Here is a 19,463-nt window from a genome sequence, read left to right as displayed (position 1 = left end):
TTTTATGATTCTATGATCTAACATTAACACACCTTTCCTCCTTTTAGATGTTGACAGATTTGCTGGGGCAATTTTCTGTATTTATTTATTTGTCACATGTAGGCTTACATTCACACTGCAATGAAGTTATTGTGAAAATCCCCTAGTCCCACATTCTGGCACCTGTTTGGGTACACTGAGGGAGAATTTAGCATGGCCACTTCTTTGGATTGTGGGAGGAAACCGGAGCACCTGGAGGAAACCCACACAGACACGGGGAGAACGTGCAAACTCCGCACAGACAGTGACCCGAGGCCAGAATTGAATCCGGGTCTCTGTGCCTCCTCTCTGTATTCTGTACTGATTTTAAACAAAACTTTACTACTTTATTATAAGGAAACAGTGTGTCGTCTAACAGGCAGTAATCTCACAACCCCTAATCTCCCAAGCTCAACTCTTTCTAATTTCCTCATACCTTTACTTGTCTTTACTGCCTTAATGACGCAGCTGAAATTTCCATGGGACTCTCTGACAGGAAAAACCAATGGAACCTTCCCAAGGAGCAATGTTAATAACTCGAAGCAGAATTCTGTCCTCCACTTTCATCAATAATCTGAAGACATTTAAAACGAGGTTTAATTATTTCTTGATTTACTTTGTCCTTACTTCTACTCTTTTTACCTTTGGTCTCTGTTCTATGAACATGGAACTTCTAGGTTCCTCAATGAATAAAAAAACAAAGCAAGCTCAAAACTCCCACTGATGCAAAGCACAGAAGGCAAGTTCTTGCAGGGCGGGGAAAGTAGGCAAGTGTCAGGGGCAGTCAATCCATCTCAGGCCAAGAGACTTTGTGGTAGTCAGTGGCAGAGTTACTAGGACTAAGTGGTGGTGCAGGCAGAGGTTGGCAGCAAATGAGATAGCTAAACTATGTCATTTTAAAACATATTTTGTATTGTCTTAGCAAAACACTGGCCAGGATTCTCCCAAAAAAGTTCTAAGTCCCCAATTTGCATAACTCCTGCTGTTTTTTTTTAAGCGGGATTTTCAGATTGATTCTCCCACACTTTGAGCACTGCAGAGTGCCCTAGTGGGATTCACTCTGAAAGTCAGGAGGTGGGGCTTATACCCACCTGAGAGGCCAGCAGCATAGCAGTGAGTGGGCCACTGCACATGCACCGAGAGATTGCCAGCCATCAGATCACTGGTCAGCCCAATTGCTGGCAAGCCCCACGACTCCCCATCGCTGCCTCTCTGACCCCCCCCCCCCATCCCCCAATCGTTGGCCTTCTGGACCTCTCCAGGCTATCCCTGATGTCCCCCCCTCCGTGGGCAGTGCCAAGGTGCCCCTTGGGCAGTGCCAGGAGGCCACACTGGCACTGCTAGCTTGAAACTACCCAAGGGCACCCCCCCTTACCCCCAACCTCCTTGGGGAGGGGCCTCCATAGGCTCTGTTCTCTCCAGCGGGGTCGTGTTGCCTGTTCCCCGCTGGAGTGAACCATTCCCAGCAGGTGGGGGGAGAGACGCTAGTGGGCCCAGAGACTTCAGTCCTAGGCCCACTAATCAGATGGAAATACTGATTTAAATATAGAAATCACACGAAGCTGATGACGCTACAAATCTTGGCCCCGGAGATGCGCAGAGGCCCAGGCGCCCAGCAGGAAGCCCACAAAACGGTCTCTGCTGATATCTCCCAGCCCGTTGCGCTGTTAGAGCACTGCAGCGGGCTGGGAGAATCGTCTCCCCTATGTTCAAATATCTGGTAGTCTGCACAAAACAAAAAGTAATGGACAAATGTGTGTTAAATAAATATATCACAGATTTCTGAGCAAGAATAAGAGGAATAATGTACCATAGAAAACATCAAGCTCGATTCACAAGTTGCTACTATCAATGGGGTTGCACACAGCAATTCGGAATCCATCTCTTTGTATCTGTGAACTTTTGACAAGTTGCTGTTAGTTGAGCTTTCAATTCCAATTTAATATTCAAGAAATTCATGCAGTGGATAGATTCTGACTAAGAAAGATTTTCATTCCTGTAGCTCTTATTAGGCAAGTGATCTTTTGAAAGACATTAATGGCATGAGAAGAGAGGAGTGAGGAAAGCACATCTTATCTTGGGAGTTCATGTGCTGAACTGGATTAGATCAATATGGGCCGGAATACTCTGACCTCACCCGGGGCTGGGATTCTCCAGTCCCGCTGCTTTGAATGGAGATTTGGCTGAGTGCCAAATTCTCTGTTCTTGCTGGTAGAGGTGACAGGGCGTACGAGACTGGAGAATTCCGACTATGAATCCTCTCCTGTCAATCTCACATTGAATAAATGTGTCTTTTAACAATGAGAAAGGGTACAGAGGTTCTTTTTGCGCTTGTGTTTCTTTAGATCTGCGAAAGCAACCCCCACAATCAAACACAACTGGAACAACCTTTCTTTCCCCCATTTCTTTGGACAAAACCATGCCAAATGTAGCAGCTCCAAATGATCCACTGTTAATCTCATCTTCAATCATATCCTGCCTTGTTGTTTGCATGCATTAAGATTTATATATTGTTAATGGCTTCAACTGGTGCAGAAATGTACAAACAAATGACACCTGCTCTTACGGCAAATGCAAACAGGACTTTGTTTCAGGAATAAGACTGAAAGGAAAGTTTCAGGCTAAACCCGCCAAAAAATAAGAGTGGCAGACTGGACATATTATTGACATGGCTGAAGGACTGTAACTAATAGGGTGGAGTTTATAGGCACAGAATTTATTTTTGATGAGTCAACTTTACAGATTTCCAACGGTGAGGGTATAATTGGCAATAGCGTTAAGTTTCTTGATGTTAAATTTAACCTCCGTTTAGGACAGTGATTAATATTAGCATTCATCTGAGTAAGATCCTATGCTGACTATGTGGGGCTCCTGCCAGGATCGGGCCTAGCGTTTCCTCTGGCGAGAGCCTAATTTCTACCCCAGTCCAAATCATGGTTTATACTTGGGCTGCCTCAGCAATGTTGGTTTGTCAGCCTTGGACAAATTATTTGAGATAAAAGAAAGTCTCAAGGGTCCAGGATGTCTGTACACAGGAATGCACCATCCATTTGACTGAGAGAAACATTGGAAGAGATTTTAAAAAAACTTCCCCACCTTAAAAAATGGTACGAGTCCAATAAAAGAGAATATGCTGGGGTGGAGAGGAGAATGGGAGGGGGGTGGGGGGCAGGTGGGAGACAGGGGAGGGTGGGGGGGGGGGGGGTGAAAGTTCCTGCTTGTTTCTATTTCAATTAATTTGTGTCCAGATTCCAGCACAATCAGAGTGTGATCAGTCAAATCAGTACGTAAGATTGGGGAATTTCAAACATCAATGCACCTACACCCAAAATTATTTACAGGAACCTTTTCCATGATTTTTTGCATTGGTGCAAAATGGAATCATAAAAGCCATAGGAGCTAGCAGCAGGAGTAGGTAATTTAGCCCCTGGAGCCTGCTCCGCCATTTAATATGATTAAGGCTGATCTCTAATTTGCCTAAATCAAGCCCTGCCCACAAAGCTGGCTACAACACCGGGTTCAAATCCTGAGATTCAACCCCTGGCACCAATTTGAAGGGAAAGGCTCTTCAAATTGCACTCAACTTCTCAGGCAAGTTAATGGCAGGTGGACGACTGGACACCATGAATAAAATAAACTGCTTCCTTGTGTTGACAAACCTATTTTTAAGCTGGATTAACAATACCGATCAACACACCAAGAAATATTTTAAATTGAAATAAAGGAGAAATTACACTCTGTCACGCTGCCCGATTGAGCTGATGGAACTTTTTATGCTTATGGTTTTGCAACTGTATTTTAGCAGTAACTTGAATGTGTCCTAACCAGCCCAATTTGGAATTCCCTAAAAGTGACGTCACAGGTGGATAGGGTCGTAAAGAGTGCCTTTGGTACATTGGCCTTTATAAATCGGAGTATCGAGTATAAAAGTTGGAGTGTTATGGTAAGGTTATATAAGGCATTGGTGAGGCCGAATTTGGAGTATTGTGTACAGTTTTGGTCACCTAGTTACAGGAAGGATGTAAATAAGATTGAAAGAGTGCAGAGAAGGTTCACAAGGATGTTGCCGGGACTTGAGAAGCTGAGTTACAAAGAGAGATTGAATAGGTTGGGACTTTATTCCCTGGAGCGTAGAAGATTGAGGGGAGATTTGATAGAGGTGTATAAGATTTTGATGGGTATAGATAGAGTGAATGCAAGCAGGCTTTTTCCGCTGAGGCTAGGGGAGAAAAAAACCAGAGGGCATGGGTTAAGGGTGAAAGGAGAAAAGTTTAAAGGGAATATTAGGGGGGGCTTCTTCACGCAGAGAGTGGTGGGAGTGTGGAATGAGCTGCCGGATAAAGTGGTAAATGCGGGGTCACTTTTAACATTTAAGAAAAACTTGGACGGGTTCATGGATGAGAGGGGTGTGGAGGGATATGGTCCAAGTGCAGGTCAGTGGGACTAGGCATAAAATGGTTCGGCACAGACAAGAAGGGCCAAAAAGCCTGTTTCTGAGCTGTAATTTTCTATGGTTCTATGGTTCTAAATGGATGTTGGGTGCAATTGGGAAATTGCAGCTGAGGAAAAATCCAAACCCCATGATATTTAAATGCATCCATTATCTCAACTGGCTAAATTATTGTGATTAGATTTCCATTTTCTGTTATTGCTCTGATTTTTATTCTATTGCACTTCTTAAGAGAGCAAAATTTCACCGTAAGGTTATGATATATTATTTATGTACCGGACAGTGGATAACATCACTTACAGTACATGCAATCATCATCTATTTGCCCCTGTCTGATTTGGACACACTCCGGTGCCAGGAATTGGAAATGTATCTCTTATTCTTGTTTCACAAGACTCCAGGACATGACCTCTGCCATTGAATCTATCTTTCTATACTCCGAGATGAAGGGCTGCTACTGCTTCACTGTGTCTTGCATTTATCATCATCAAAAGCACCACATTTACACTGCAGTATAAAACTGTCAGTGCTGAACTCTCTTCCATCTGGCAAAATTGATCACAATGTAAGTAAGACTGATGATTGGGGAGCTAAGGGCAGGGATGATGAAACAGTTGGTTGCCAGCTTCATTCTCAAAAATGTCATCAGGAATGCAAGCTAAGAATGCTGAGTATTGAAAATAAACCACAGAAGGGAAAGAGCTGCATTTTAAAAAATGTATTTTGCCTCAACGCATGGTCATTGCCTTTGTTGCCTTTGTAACATACACAGTGCAAACATGTGAATGAAATGCCTAAATATTTCTCTGAAGCATCTTGTCTGACATAGTAGTCATATCCCTTTGTTGTATTCTGACAATTCAGCATTATTAACTAATTCTAAACTATTACCAAATGTGCTGCAGCTATTATGCATTGAAGGGGAAGCTAAATAAATATATGACGCAGAAAGGAATGGAGGGGTGTGCTGATAGTGTTAGATGAAGAGGGATTAGAGGAAACTTGTGTGGAGCATATAAACACCAGCAAGGACCTGTTGGGCCAAATGGCCTACATCTGTGCTGTACATTCTATGTAAGTTTTCTGATAGTTATACAGCATGGAGGCAATACTCCCAGCCCACCTCCAGTGCTCTAGTAGCACAGCAGGCCAGGAGACATCAGCGGGGGCCGTTTTGTGGGCTTCCCGCTGGGCATCACGGCCTCTGTGAGTCTTCACAACCAGGATTTCCAGCGTAATCATCTCCATGCTGGAAATCGGTGCGGAGCTGATTACAATATGGAAATAGCAATTTGCATCCGATTAGCGGGCCCGGGAATGAATTCTCTGGGCCCACTAGCATCTACCCACCATCAGGAGTGGTTCACTCCAGCAGGATTTACTCCTCCTCCCCACTGACGGAGAACAGGCCTCCAGACCCTGCTGGAGGGAAGAGAGGTCATTGCATCCCCCCTGGGAGGTTGAGTGGAAGGGGGGGGTGCCCCTTGGACAGTGCAAGGCTGGCAGTGCCGGCCTGGCACCCTGACACTGCCCAAGGGGCAAACTGGCAATGTTAAATGGGCACCTTGGCACTGCCCACTGGGCATTGGGCAGTGGGAAGGGGGTGGGACAAGAGCGGGAGAGGCCTATTAAGCGGGCAGGACCTATTGGGGGGGGCAATCAGTGGGGGAGCCCTGCTGTCACTTTGCACTGGGCTTGGTGGCGGGGGGAGTGAGCAGATCAGGGCTAGCCAGCGAACAGGCTGGCCAGCAATCAGGAGGGTGGCAGCGCGGGGCCACTGCGCGTGCGGTGATCTCCGCACTGACAGTTCGGCGCATGTGCTGTGGCCCGCTCAGTGTTATGCTGCCAGCCTCTTGGGCAGTAATAGGCCCCATTTCCAGAGTGAATCACACAAGGGCACTCTGTAATGCACAGTGTGTCGGAGATTTATTCTGGAAATCAAGCTAAAGAAACTAGCAGGATTTACTCACATTTTCCTGCACGTTGGGGACTTAGAATTTTTTTTAGAGAATACAAGCCCATATTTGAACGAGGGCAAAATAGTATTCACTTGTAAAATACAAAGTATAGATGTCAGATTTCTTGCCAAACTCACATTTGTGGATTGCTTGTGACCACATAATAGAGTTGTACTCGCCTCTGATATAACAAATACAGGAATGAGGCAGAATTTTTAAACCTTATCTTTCAAGGCAATTTTGGCGATCATAGAACGGTTTAAAGTTTCCAGTGACAGAAATAAAGCTGACCACCCTAACTTTAAATGTTTACTAACAATTGGAGGTTGTATCTATTTTAGTAATGGGGGCAAAGAGTTCTACTTTCCTACATTTAAAAGTGGCGTGACCAACTGTGTAATTCTTCATTGCTCCAAAAATGGTTTGGGTATGATACTGGTATCAAAAGTTTTAACTGGGGCACAGGTCATTGACGAGCAGTGTGTCTCGCTCCAGTAGTAACTTGATGCTGACTGTTCTGAAGATGATCAGCCCGCTATTTTTGTAGTTGCTCCCAGAGATCCTGAATACTTCCCATTCCTCCTTTTTTATCATTGAAGTTTAGAAACATCTGCAATGTGATTTAAATGACCACAGGTTCACTCTCCTACAACTTTGTGTAAAGTAAAAGTAAAGCAAAGTAAAAGTAAAGTTTATTTTTTTGTGTCACAAGTAGACTTACATTCACACTGCTATGAAGTTACTGTGAAAATCCCCTAGTCGCCACACTCCAGCGTCCGCTTGAGTACACTGAGGGAGAATTTAGCATGGCTAATGCATCTAACCTGGACATCTTTGGACTGTGGGAGGAAACCGGAGCACCCAGAGGAAACCCATGCAGACACAGAGAGCACGTGCAGACTCTGCAAAGACAGTGACCCATGTTGGGAACCGAACCCAAGTCCCTGGCACTGTGAGACAACAGTGCTAACCATTATGCCACCAAGGCTGCAGTGAATTAGCTTAATTTAGTTGAGATGAGAGTAGTGATGTGACATTAATGCCCCCAGGGAGGAAAGGAGGCATTAGCCAGGGTTTCCACTTGGTATTACTAACTAGTGCCCCAACTGAGAAGTGTGTGCACTTGGGATTACAGCTGAGAACATGTATGGAATGCCACCTACAGTTCAATAGCTTATTTGTACTCATTGTCTAGATTTATACATGATGATAATGATCAGTGAGGTATTGGAAAATAGTTGGTTTCCACAGAGCCCTACCAGGGCAGCAACTAATGTCTTTGGTTAAAAAAAAAAACTGGAACTAAAAATGTATGGGGAAATAAAATTCTCTTAATGCACTCTTTTCATTTGTGGGCCAGAATTGCAGCTGGCTTCATTGGGATTATCTCAGTTACACATCTAAAGGAAGTGCTAAAATGATATTGTGATAGACTTTTATTTACAACATTACAAGGATATTGCTTTTGTTTTTCAAGACAATGCCATATGAAAGGAGTAAGATACTAGTTAACAGTCTTTTTATGTAATATGGTAGCCCATATTAGAAAAGATTGGTTCAAGCATGGTGAAGAATTATTGAAAACTAAAGCATGGAAGGAAACTTGTGCATTTGTCATTCTAAGCCATTGTCTCTACTTGTAGCAGCCTGGAGCATTTGTACTGGAAAACTGGAACATGGCCAAATAGGAAGAACACTAGGCGTTGGCTGGATGCAGCCGTTACAGTTTGATTCTAGATAATAAATGTGAGGCTAAATGAATGGCCTAGGGCTTGGGTGTTTGATATTAAAGCGCACACTGCATTATCATGCTTTACAAATCACTGTTGCTCTGTTGTGATCTCAAAAAGTTGAAGGCAGCTTTAGAAGTGATGAAAGGGTTACTAAAGTCTGAGGTGGGCTTAACAGTCTGTGGATTTGCTTCAAAGTGTTTTCAACAAAATCGTTGAACGATGAAAGATTCATTTGTTGCTTGATGACAGCACTGAGGAATAGAATAAGGGAATGATTTATCCAATTTGTACCTGGAGCATTCCTAGTTTGTGTAAGGACATTGTACAATGTTGCTTGCTATAGCATCAATGCAAATTACATTTACAACATGCCTTTAATCCTTGCTCAGAATAGCAGCAATATTGTTCTGATAACGCACATGATTTATTAATTGGGCCTCTCGTTCCTAGGTTCCTTCGTAACTGGTTTTAATTTTGCGTCAGTTTTATTCATGAAGTTTCACTTTCCAAGAAATTGATTAACTGTTTGATGGGTTTTACTATTTATTCCTTATCAACTTCTGAGACAGGGGTTCAGCAAGCATAATTGTGCAGCTCAAGGCATAAATAAGAGGTCATGTTTTCAATATTTATTGAAGACAGCTCCCCATCATATTATATATCACATCATATTATGTTTCGGTTTTGTTCAGTACTTCCCACTCAATGGCATGACTTAGATCAATAGTATCCTGATAATTGCATCATAACGCAATACGATCGGCATCAATGGACATCACGCTGAGTACACACTGTGTTTCCTGTAGCTGGACAATAGGCTCCTGGCAAAAAGTTGCTTCTGATATTACGTACCAAAGGATATGGTGCTATGAAAACTGGGGAAACACAATGTTTGATCCCACAATCTCAGCATCCAATCTTTAGTGGAAACTGGGCTGGGGGAAAGGGTTCAAGAAAGGGCAATGACAAACTGTACAGTCCTGTTCTCAGATCCAGATGTCTTTCAGTTGTGCTCCAGTGTTAACCTGCTCTTTCCAGCAAGTGAACTTGTCCCCCGGGAAGAAAATGTGGTCCTAGTTAAATGTGCAGATTGAATCCTAATTATGTCATTTGCACCCAATCTACAATTTTAGTTGAATCTTTGGGTGGGGGAGCAGTCATATTTCTATATTAGGACAAATTTAACATGATCAGTAAAAGCCTTAGCAGATAAATCATTACATTTTCAGGGTTGTTTTTTTGAATGGCAGGAGGCTGGGACGCTAGCCTCCTTGTCGAGGACTCTCCACCCATTCCAATCACATCCTGGTGTCAATCACATCATTGGAGATGACGGTGGGGTAGTAATGTCATTGGACTAGTAATCTAGAGATTGAGGCTAACGCTAGGAGGACAGGGGTTCACATCCTACCACAGGGGCTGTGGAATTTGAATTCAATTAATAAATCTGAAACATAAAGCTAGTCTCAGTAAATGTGGCCATAAAGCTATCATTGATTGTTGTAAAAACCTACCTGGTTCGTTAATGCCCCTTTACGGAAAAATATTTGACATCCTTATCTGGCCTACATGTGCATCTATCTCATAATAATGTGGTTGACTCTTAACTGCCTTCTGCAATTGTCTAGCAAGCCAGTCAGTTCATGGGTAATTAGGTTTGTGCAAAACAAAATGCACATAATCCATTAAGAAAAGAGCGCAGAAAAATAAAATCCTGAGACCTCCCATTACAATTTACTTGACTGCCAGAATGCTTCCCATGGGCCTATGGCTGCAACTTCCTGCAACCAAATTCCCACTCCTGCCTATTGGCCAGTTTCTGGATCGGACTATTTAATCTAGAATCAGGAAACCAATCATTTCTGGCAGCAATCATATCAATGTCTCATTCGACGCAATCGTCAAATGTAAATGCCCTAATTGGGCCAGCAGTCCAAAAGACGTGCTGGTTAGGTGCATTGGCCATGCTAAATTCTCCCTCAATATACCCGAACAATATACCCGAGTGTGGCGACTAAGGGACTTTCACAGTAACTTCATTGCAGTGTTAATGTAAGCCTACTTGTGACAATAATAAATAAACTTTAAACTTTTTGTCAGCTCGGCACCCAATTAGTGACGCCAAGAGATGGGAATAAAAATGGAAAATGCTGTAAAAACCCAGCAGGCCTGGCAGCATCCGTGGAGCATGAAACAGAGTTAATGCTGAGTCAACTCTGGAAGAGCAGTCGAACAGATAACTCAGCTCTGAAGACGAGTCATATGGACGCGAATCATTAACTCTCTTTCACTCTCCACAGATGCTGCCAGAAATGCTGAGTTTGTCCAACATTTTCTGTTTTTAATTTAGATTTTCAGCACCCGTAGCATTTCGCTTTTACTACCAGGTGATAGGAGCTGCCTGCAGAGCATGAACAGCGCAAGCAAATGGCAGCCATGATGGGGCCTTCCACTGTCTTGCAGAAAAACAAAGGCAGAACATTAAAGGACCACATGCACAGAAGTGGCCAAACGCAAGATACTGCATATGATCTACAGCATAATTCCCTCTTGCCAAAAGTTTCCATCATTAAAAAGACCTTTAATTTCTGCCCCAATTGAACTCAAGATAAATAAATTGAAAATTAATTTCTTGCCCTCCCTAGCCTACTCACAGTCTCTGCAAAGTGGCACACCATTAATTGGGAGCGACTGGGTGACCAACAACCCTCCTCGACAGGCCTTCAATTTGAAATTTCCAGCATGTGTCAGAGGTTTCAGCACATTGACATGCCATCCAGGGACGCTATTTTCAAAGCATTCCCAATCCTGTTTGGCTGCAACAGGTTTGCCTTCAGGCAAGTTACCAAGAAAATGTAAGTTAATGAGGTGTAGTCATTATAATCAGCTAGCCCTTGCTATCCCCAGGCTCTGAGTTCACTGGCCACTTTGGATCTTGCAAGCACCATGTCAGCACCACCAGCAACCCCACCCACCGCCCCCTTCCCCCCTTTAAAATCATGCTATATGCTTTCTTAATGCTGGGTGTAAATCTGCTATCACAACAGAAAAGACCGGGTTCAACATTCGATATAAATGAGGGCATGCATTTCTTCCAATATAAGGCACAAAATAACAGGGCCGATGATGAACGTGACAGAAAATGAATGGTTCAAATCATCACTGGCCAAAGGGAACAACTTTATTTATTTTATAATAAATTTGCTTCAAATGATTTGTTCAAGCAGTGAATGTGACCAAGAATAGGAACAAAAAAAAGGAGGAATTTGCAGGGCTGGGGGAAGGCGCAGGGGAACGGACTAGTTGCAGCTCTTTGAAAGAGCTGGCAGAGACTTGATGGGCCAACTGGCTTCTTTCTGCGCTGAATGATTCTATGATTCTAAGAACATAGGAATGATTAGGGACAGGAAAGGACTTGTTACGCCCAATAATTAATCCTTCTTTATTCACACTACTGTTGAAAAATATGTGGGTCCTCCCATTCCGTCACCATAATTTCAAATGTTTAGCAGGAATTCCATTGGCACAAAAGTTATAGCGGCAGTGTAGAACAGCCCCAAGGAATGTCAGCCCCATAAATATTTTTGCTCTTCAGCTTAATTGCTGATACTTAGCGTGAAAGGCAAAAGATTACGCAAATTTTCTCATAAATAATCTAATACAAAATCATAAAGTAAATTGATAAATTAGAATTTAAAACAGTTGCTGCTGTCTTATGAATGTTAATATTCTAGTAAATTAACTGGAAAATATCTACAATATTACTTCATGTTACATATTAAAACTTGAGATAAATATTTATAACTTTGATAAATACTGCGAAAATTCAAACGCCTTCAATTCCAATTCTCTTCCCACACATAGTGGTGTAGTAAGGCAGACTTCAAGTGCTTCCATAACTAGGAATTTTCAGAACAGGTCAGTAGTCTGTCACCAGGGGCTTATGGTTTGAGGAGCGCCACTCCACAGCAAGCGTGGTTGACCAGGAGTCTCTCCCACTCTTACCACCAGCCATTGGCGTGTTGGAAGGATTTGTAGGTTGACACTCAACCTTTTTGCATCTTCCTTAACCATTAATTCCTGGGGTGGGACTCGAAGCTGGAGCTTCTGGCTCAGAGGTAGTGACGCTACCCATTGTGCCACAAGACCTCCAAATGCTTTCAAAGCACACCAAAATAAAACTGAATGGACAGAACACTTTGCAGGGGGGCATGTCCTGGCTGAAACTGTGATGCTCCTTGCAGACTGTGACCCAAGTTCCAGCTTGAGTGCTTTGGGAGAGCCATGAATTTCAAAGTTGAGGAACTCTGAACATCATCACTTTCATCTGGACAAGTGCTTGCTTTTCTTCCTCTTTCATCAAGTGATTTGCAAAAGAAAACCTCAGCCCAATTCTAATCAATATTCATTTCAGAGGAATATTCATTCCAAACAGAGGAAAACAAAGTGATTTTGTTTCATTTCTACCCAACAGCTAAGGCCAGAAGTTGACAGCCTACTTTACGGGAAAAGCTCTTTTTTAAAAGAATTGCCGAAAATAAAAATTACGAGCAGCTGCAAGATGAAAATTTGGCCAAATACTTGGCAAACTGCCAAGAGCCCCCTGTAGACTGCATAATTTGCATATATGATAAATAAAATGACTTTGTTGAATTTATGCATCTATATAGAAAAGAAAATCAAAATTAGAATAGACCTACTCTGAATGATCACATTTTACTTTCTTAACAATGGTAACGTCGGTTAAGTCACCTATAAAACAAAATCTAACTTTACGCATCAATAGATTTAAAATATCTAAATTAAAATAGACCTAATTCTGAATCATCACTTTTTTCTTACCTTTTTACCTATAATTTTGTCAGTAAAGTCACCTTTAAAACAAAATCTAACTTTATGGATCAATAGTAGAACAAAAATCCAAATTAAAATAGACCTAACTCTGAACTTTCGCCTTATTTAACTTTTTTAACAGTAATTTCTCAATAAAGTCACCTTTAAAACAAAATCTAACTTAATATACTCAGAACCGGAGATTTTTTTCAGCTATTGATTCTTGTGATCAGAAAGCTTTGAATAATCGTTTCAGAATAATTGATAATTGTGGCTGCATAAGAAGCAATGCAAGCGTAAAACTTGTTCCCCAAATCAAAGGGACTATCCATAAACATGTAAATAAATGGTTTTATTTCGAATATGATGATGCTTTTGTTAAAATAATCATTTGCAAACATGAAGTGTAGGGTAAAGGTTAGCTTTTAAACCTCACAATAGAAATACAGCTTCCCATTTTCTTGATCTTTTGCTTGCTTTTTTTAATACCATCCAACTGGAAAAGGTTGGGAACCGCAAATGAGATGTTGAAGCTTGGTATGGTTCCTGCTCTGATCAAGACGGCAAGAAACTACAAAGGGTCGGGAACGAAGCCCAGTCCAAACCAGCCTCCCATCCATTGACTCTGTCTATACTTCCCGCTGCCTCAGAAAAGCAGCCAGCATAATCAAGGACCCCACGTATCTCGGACATACTCTCTTCCACCTTCTTCCATCAGGAAAAAGATACAAAAATCTGAGGTTACGTAACAACCGACTCAAGAACAGCTTCTTCCCTGCTGCCATCAGACTTTTGAATGTACCTACCTTATATTAAGTTGATCTTTCTCTACACCCTAGCTGTGATTGTAACATTACATTGTGCACACTCTCCTTTCCTTCTCTATGAACAGTATGCTTTCTCTGTATAGCACGCAAGAAACAATACTTTTCACTGTATACCAATACATATGACAATAATAAATCCAATCAATTCAAGTCAAATTAAGAACTGCATGCGGCTTCAGAGCCATAGGTTGCAGAACCCCCACCTCCCCCCCCCCCCCCACAACCAGCCCCACCCCGGCTGAGGCAATAGCTGTGACAAATATGTACTCTTAGATGTTACACACGTGTATAATTCTGTATATCTTTACCTTTTCCCTGGGATTTTTGTCTACGGATTCTTGGAGACATATAACCAACTGAAGACTTTTTTGTAACTTGCATAGCTTTCCTATTAGTCACAGTTTCTGAGGATACAGTGTCACCGGTTGGTAAACATGACCTTTGACCTTCAGGAAGTGAATGTCTGTTGGTAATGTCTGAAGATGGTGAACATATATGAAGATCACGTTTGGCTGTAGATCGACATGATTCCCTGAATGAGGTAGGACGCGGAATGGAATGTCCCAATAATCTGTCCTCATTTGTCATCTTAGATGGTGATGGGACAGGAGATCTGCTGGGTTTCATAGATTCCAGCTTTTGCCTACAGCAGACTGGAGTTTTTGAACCACTGTTAAGCTTGTGGTTGGTCAAGACTTCCTCCTTATTCTTTTTAGAAGGTTCTGTCTCTTGAAAACTGAACCCAAAATTCAAAGGGTTTTGCAGAGCTTCTATGTAAGATTCACGATAGCGACATTTCATCTCTTTGTGTTCCAAGTCTCTGCTTGACCTTCTGTTTAAGCATGGTGTACAAGGTTCTGCAGCAAACCTTATCGACCCTCCACATGCCCATGTGCCATTCATTGGAACTACTGAAGACGGAGGATGTGTAGTCCGCTTATCAGAACACTTTTCTTTAGAAAACATCATTAAATCTACATAGTCCCCTTCAACATTTTCAGTCGAGAGTTCGCATAGGTTTGGGGAGACCTTTCCCAATATCAGAGGCTGGTGAGTCAGACATTCTGCACCTTCTACCTGAGGCAAGTTAGGGGACAAGCTTTTATCATCTTTAGTATCAGAGTCTGGCTCGGAAGCGTTAAATAAACAATTAGTTTCCATTCCAGTTTGTAATGTCATCTCAGTGGGACCAAAGTCATTTTGTGTTTCCTGAACGGAACACATTTTGAGTCCAGGTGCTGGTGTTTCTTTGACTTTTGTTACAAATTCAGGATTCACTATTTTAGTCCAAAGTACTTTCACGACCCCATTCTCTGTGGCTAACAGGCACGTGTGTAATGGTATGCCAAAACGTTCACTGTTTATCATTTCCAACCATTCCGCTGTAAAAATATTGGTGTAGGAGACTTCTGGTACCAGCTTTTCCTCCACATTGCATAGGTCTTTGCTCAGGCATTTCAGCACGATTCGTGTAGATTGCCTTCCAACAGGTCGTATTTGTAGATAGAAATCACCAGGGCGCAAAAGGAAGATGTTGAATGATGACAATTGTATCACTATCCTCTCGTGGAGACACAAAGGCCAGCCTTCATGACGGAACAGGAGACTTGAATACCTAGTCTGAGGGGAAAGAACATGCAGGCTGCATTAATAGGAAACTTAGTCAAGCAAAATACTTACATGTAACTTTTTCTGTGAGCTACCTAAGCAAGTTATCCTTAATATGAAGATAGATATAAATCCTGCCTGTCAGTGGGCTGTTAAAACACCCAATATGCACTATCTGTGATCTTAACCTACAGGCTTCTGAAGTGTCAATAGGGTTCCAACTGCACTATCAACCTGAATAAGGAAACTGTCGCAGGAGGTTTTTGGCTGATTTTATTCATTTTAAACTCGGATAGCCAGTGATGTTTGTGCACTTAGGCTGGTTAAGTTACATAACTTGAGAACACGAGAATTTTGCACATTCAAATGCCAATGTTTAAAGAGCTTAATCTGGATATGGATGCTATTGTTTTTAAGTCAGTGTGACTTGATAGGGAGGATGACAAGAAAATGAATATCACCTGGGGGTTCAGGGAATTTTCATATTCACGTAACCAGTAGGTTTCTAAGTGCTTGGTGCATTAATGAAAACAAAACGTTAGCATATAACCTTTGATCATTGAATGAACGGGCTCTTGTACCATAATGTAATTATCCTTGTGCTGTTCCTCCAGTTTAAATGAAGCATTGAGCAAGATTCTTTGGCCTTCCCTTAGCTTTTTTTTCTCGGCAGCGGGAAGCAGGGCACCATTCACTGGTGATTGGAGCCTCTGGTACTGCCAGGAAACACGCAATAAGAGCGTGTGCCACTGGCGGGATCAGAGAACATCATCATCATCGTGAACAGCCGGAGAATTCCAGCTGGTAATTGTACATGTACCTAATTATTAGACATAGAAACATAGGGAATAGCAACAGGAGTCGGCTATTTAGCCCTTCGGACCTGTCCTGCCATTCAATATGATCATCCAACTCAACAAACTGCACCCACCCATATCCTCTTTTTCCCTTTTTATATCTATATCTAACACCTTCTTGATGTTTCAGTCTCAACTACTTTCTGTGATTGCGAATTCCATAGGCTTACCACTCTCTGGATGAAGAAGTTTCTCCTAATGTCAATCCTAAAATGTTTACCCCATCTCCTTAGGCCAGGACCCCTGGCTCTGACTCCCCACCATCGGGAACATCCTTCCTGAATCTAGCCTACCTAGGATAGATTGTTGGAATTTTATAGGTTTCTACGAGATCCCCCTCATTCTTCTGAACTCCAGCGAATATAATCCTAACAGACTCAACCTCTCCTCATATATCAGTCCCGCAATCCCAGGATTCAGTCTGATAAACCTTCTCTGCGCTCCCTCTATAGCAAGAATATCCTTCGTCAGATAATGAGGCCAAAACTGCACATAATATTCGAGGTGTGGCCTCACCAAGGCCCTGTATAATTGGAGCAAAACATCTCAGCTCCAGTATTTCAATGTAGACAATACTTAATTAAACAGACAAAAGCATTTAACAATCTTTTCTTAGCTAAGATTATAGCTTTGGGCTTTCTTAAAAATAAAAAAAAATGCCTGTAATCCTTAGTTTCAATTGAACTGATTTTTCTGTGCCTAAATTGAACGTGCTACAAAAATATATGGCTAGGGTTCCCACCACTTTGTGCTGGTTTTACTGGTAAAGTTCGTCAGAAAATAGACCAAACCAATTATCAAGGAGTTATAAGTGTTGGTTTATTTTGAGCGTAAATCGAGTTTTGCAATCTTTATTGCTAATTTTTAAAAATTTACATCAGAAGCATGGTGCACGGGCAGCACGGTGACACAATGGTTAGCATAGCTGCCTCACAGCGCGAGGGACCCGGGTTCAATTCAATGTGTGGAGTTTGCACGTTCTCCCCATGTCTGTGTAGGTTTCTTCTGGGTGCTCTGATTTCCTCCCACATTCCAAAGATGTGTGGGTTAGGTTATTGGCCATGCTAAATTGCCCCTTAGTGTCAGGGGGACTAGCTAGGGTAAATATGTGGGGTTACGGGGATAGAGTCTGGGTGGGATTGTGGTTGGTGCAGACTCGATGGGCTGAATGGCCTCCTTCTGCCTAGGATACTGTGAAAGCCAGTTCTCTATCACAAAATCAGCCATGCCCCCCAGTCAATATAACGAGAAGGGTGAGCTTCAAACCATTTGTGAAGGCTTGTCAAATTATGCTTTTTTTTAAGGTTCTCAGAAGGTAATAGGAACATTTCAAAAGTTCTTAAATACTGGAAAAGATGCAATTTACTAAGAAACTGTCTATTCTCCACCAATGAAACTTGTGAATGTTTCAGTACAATTTGCTTAATTCATCTTTTGTGTTTCAGTAAACATTCTTACTAAAAATATTTATATGTTATGTATGAATTCATTTTTGAATTTGCTTATTAAATTACAACGTTTTACTTCTCTTAAATATATCAAGGAATATATTTATTCCAAAGACACAATTGACACTCTCTACACTTCCCGCTGCCTCGGAAAAGCAGCCAGCTTAATTAAGGATCCCACGCACCCCGGACATTCCCTCTTCCACCTTCTTCTGTAGGGAAAAAGATACAAAAGTCTGAGGACACGTACCAACCGACTCAAGAACAGCTTCTTCCCTGCTGCCATCAGACTTTTGAATGGACCTACCTCACATTAAGTTGACCTTTCTCTACACCCTAGCTATGACTGTAACACCACATTCTGCACTCTCTCCTTCTCTATGAACGGTATGCTTTGACTGTGTAGCGCGTAAGAAACAATGTTTTTTGCTGTATACTAATGCCTGTGACAGAAATAAATCAACTCAAATCAAAATCAATAAATAATTATATTCCATTATGCTGCCAAATGGCTCATGGAATATTTTACATTTATATTTTTGTAAATAAGGTTGAGCAGAAATATGAAATATTGACCAGGTTCTTCCAATCTTCAGATGGTCAGAGACCAGATAGACCTCCCAAGATGCATGATGGAGCCCCTTGGAAGTCCTAATGCAATGATTCCAAGGGACTTAGCCAGGAACATTGAGCTTCTGAAGGGTAATTCCACTGCTTCCTGGGTCTCCATGAAGAAGTCTCCAATTCGGAGTTAGAATCAGAGACTTCGGACAATTCTGACTTACTTACCTGAATAGTTGCCCAGAAAATCTCACACAGAAGTCCTAGAGTAACTCTTGGGTAACTATACAACCCACCACCGTGTCCTTCCCTAAACTCCCCCCCCCCCCCGACCTCTTGATCCCTCCACTAATTCCCTGACTCCCCCACCCCTCAGTTCCCTCCTGACTGCCCGACTCTCCCCAATGACACCTAACAGGACCTGACCCAACCTCATCACCTGACCTCTCCCTGATTCGACGTCAGATTTGTACCCAGTTGCCACCCTATCCCCTCCCCCAATCTACCCCATTACCCATGCTGTTCCCTTGTCCACACCTCACCTATCCAACTCCCTTACCTTACCCACCCCATGCAGGAAAGACATTGCTTGATTGACAGCTGGGTTCTCTGATCAATACTGTCAATTTCACAATATTTGTTTACACAAGATAAAGAGATCTCAAATGCATGCAGTTTCAACTATTTATACTTGAAAAGTTCTGGATGATTGACACTTTTATTAGGTTGTAGTAAAAATTCGTTTTTTTAATAAAGCTTTTTTTTTACTTCATAGAAGCATAGAAATCATAGAAACCCTACAATGCAGAAAGAGACCATCTGGTCCACTGAGTCTGCACCGACCACAATCCCACCCAGGCCCTACCCCCATATCCCTACACATTTACCCACTAATCCCTCTAACCTACGCATCTCAGGACACTAAGGGGCAATTTTAGCATGGCCAATCAACCTAACCCGCACATCTTTGGACTGTGGGGGGAAACCGGAGCACCCGGAGGAAACCCACGCAGACACGAGGAGAATGTGCAAACTCCACACAGACAGTGACCCAAGCCAGGAATCGAACCCAGGTCCCTGGAGCTGTGAAACAGCAGTGCTAACCGTGCCGCCCTGACACATGCAACCGACACTATGGGTTCATTGCTGCTATACAGCATTTAGTGGCTT

General features: G+C 42.3%; 1 protein-coding gene across 1 annotated transcript in view; it reads right to left on the bottom strand.

Moving 5' to 3' along the window:
• quoa (quattro a) overlaps positions 1 to 19,463 on the bottom strand; it is a 129,415-nt gene that overhangs the window by 89,808 nt on the left and 20,144 nt on the right. The window contains exon 3 of the mRNA XM_078236058.1: positions 14,128 to 15,439. Within this exon, the coding sequence (XP_078092184.1) occupies positions 14,128 to 15,439 (1,312 nt within the window). The remainder of the gene's footprint in view (positions 1 to 14,127; positions 15,440 to 19,463) is intronic.

Source organism: Mustelus asterias, chromosome 20, assembly GCF_964213995.1.
Source record: "Mustelus asterias chromosome 20, sMusAst1.hap1.1, whole genome shotgun sequence".
In the NCBI taxonomy this organism is placed as follows: Eukaryota; Metazoa; Chordata; class Chondrichthyes; order Carcharhiniformes; family Triakidae; genus Mustelus; species Mustelus asterias.
The sequence above is the reverse complement of the archived record's forward strand: the minus strand, read 5'-3'. Positions and strand labels throughout refer to the sequence as shown.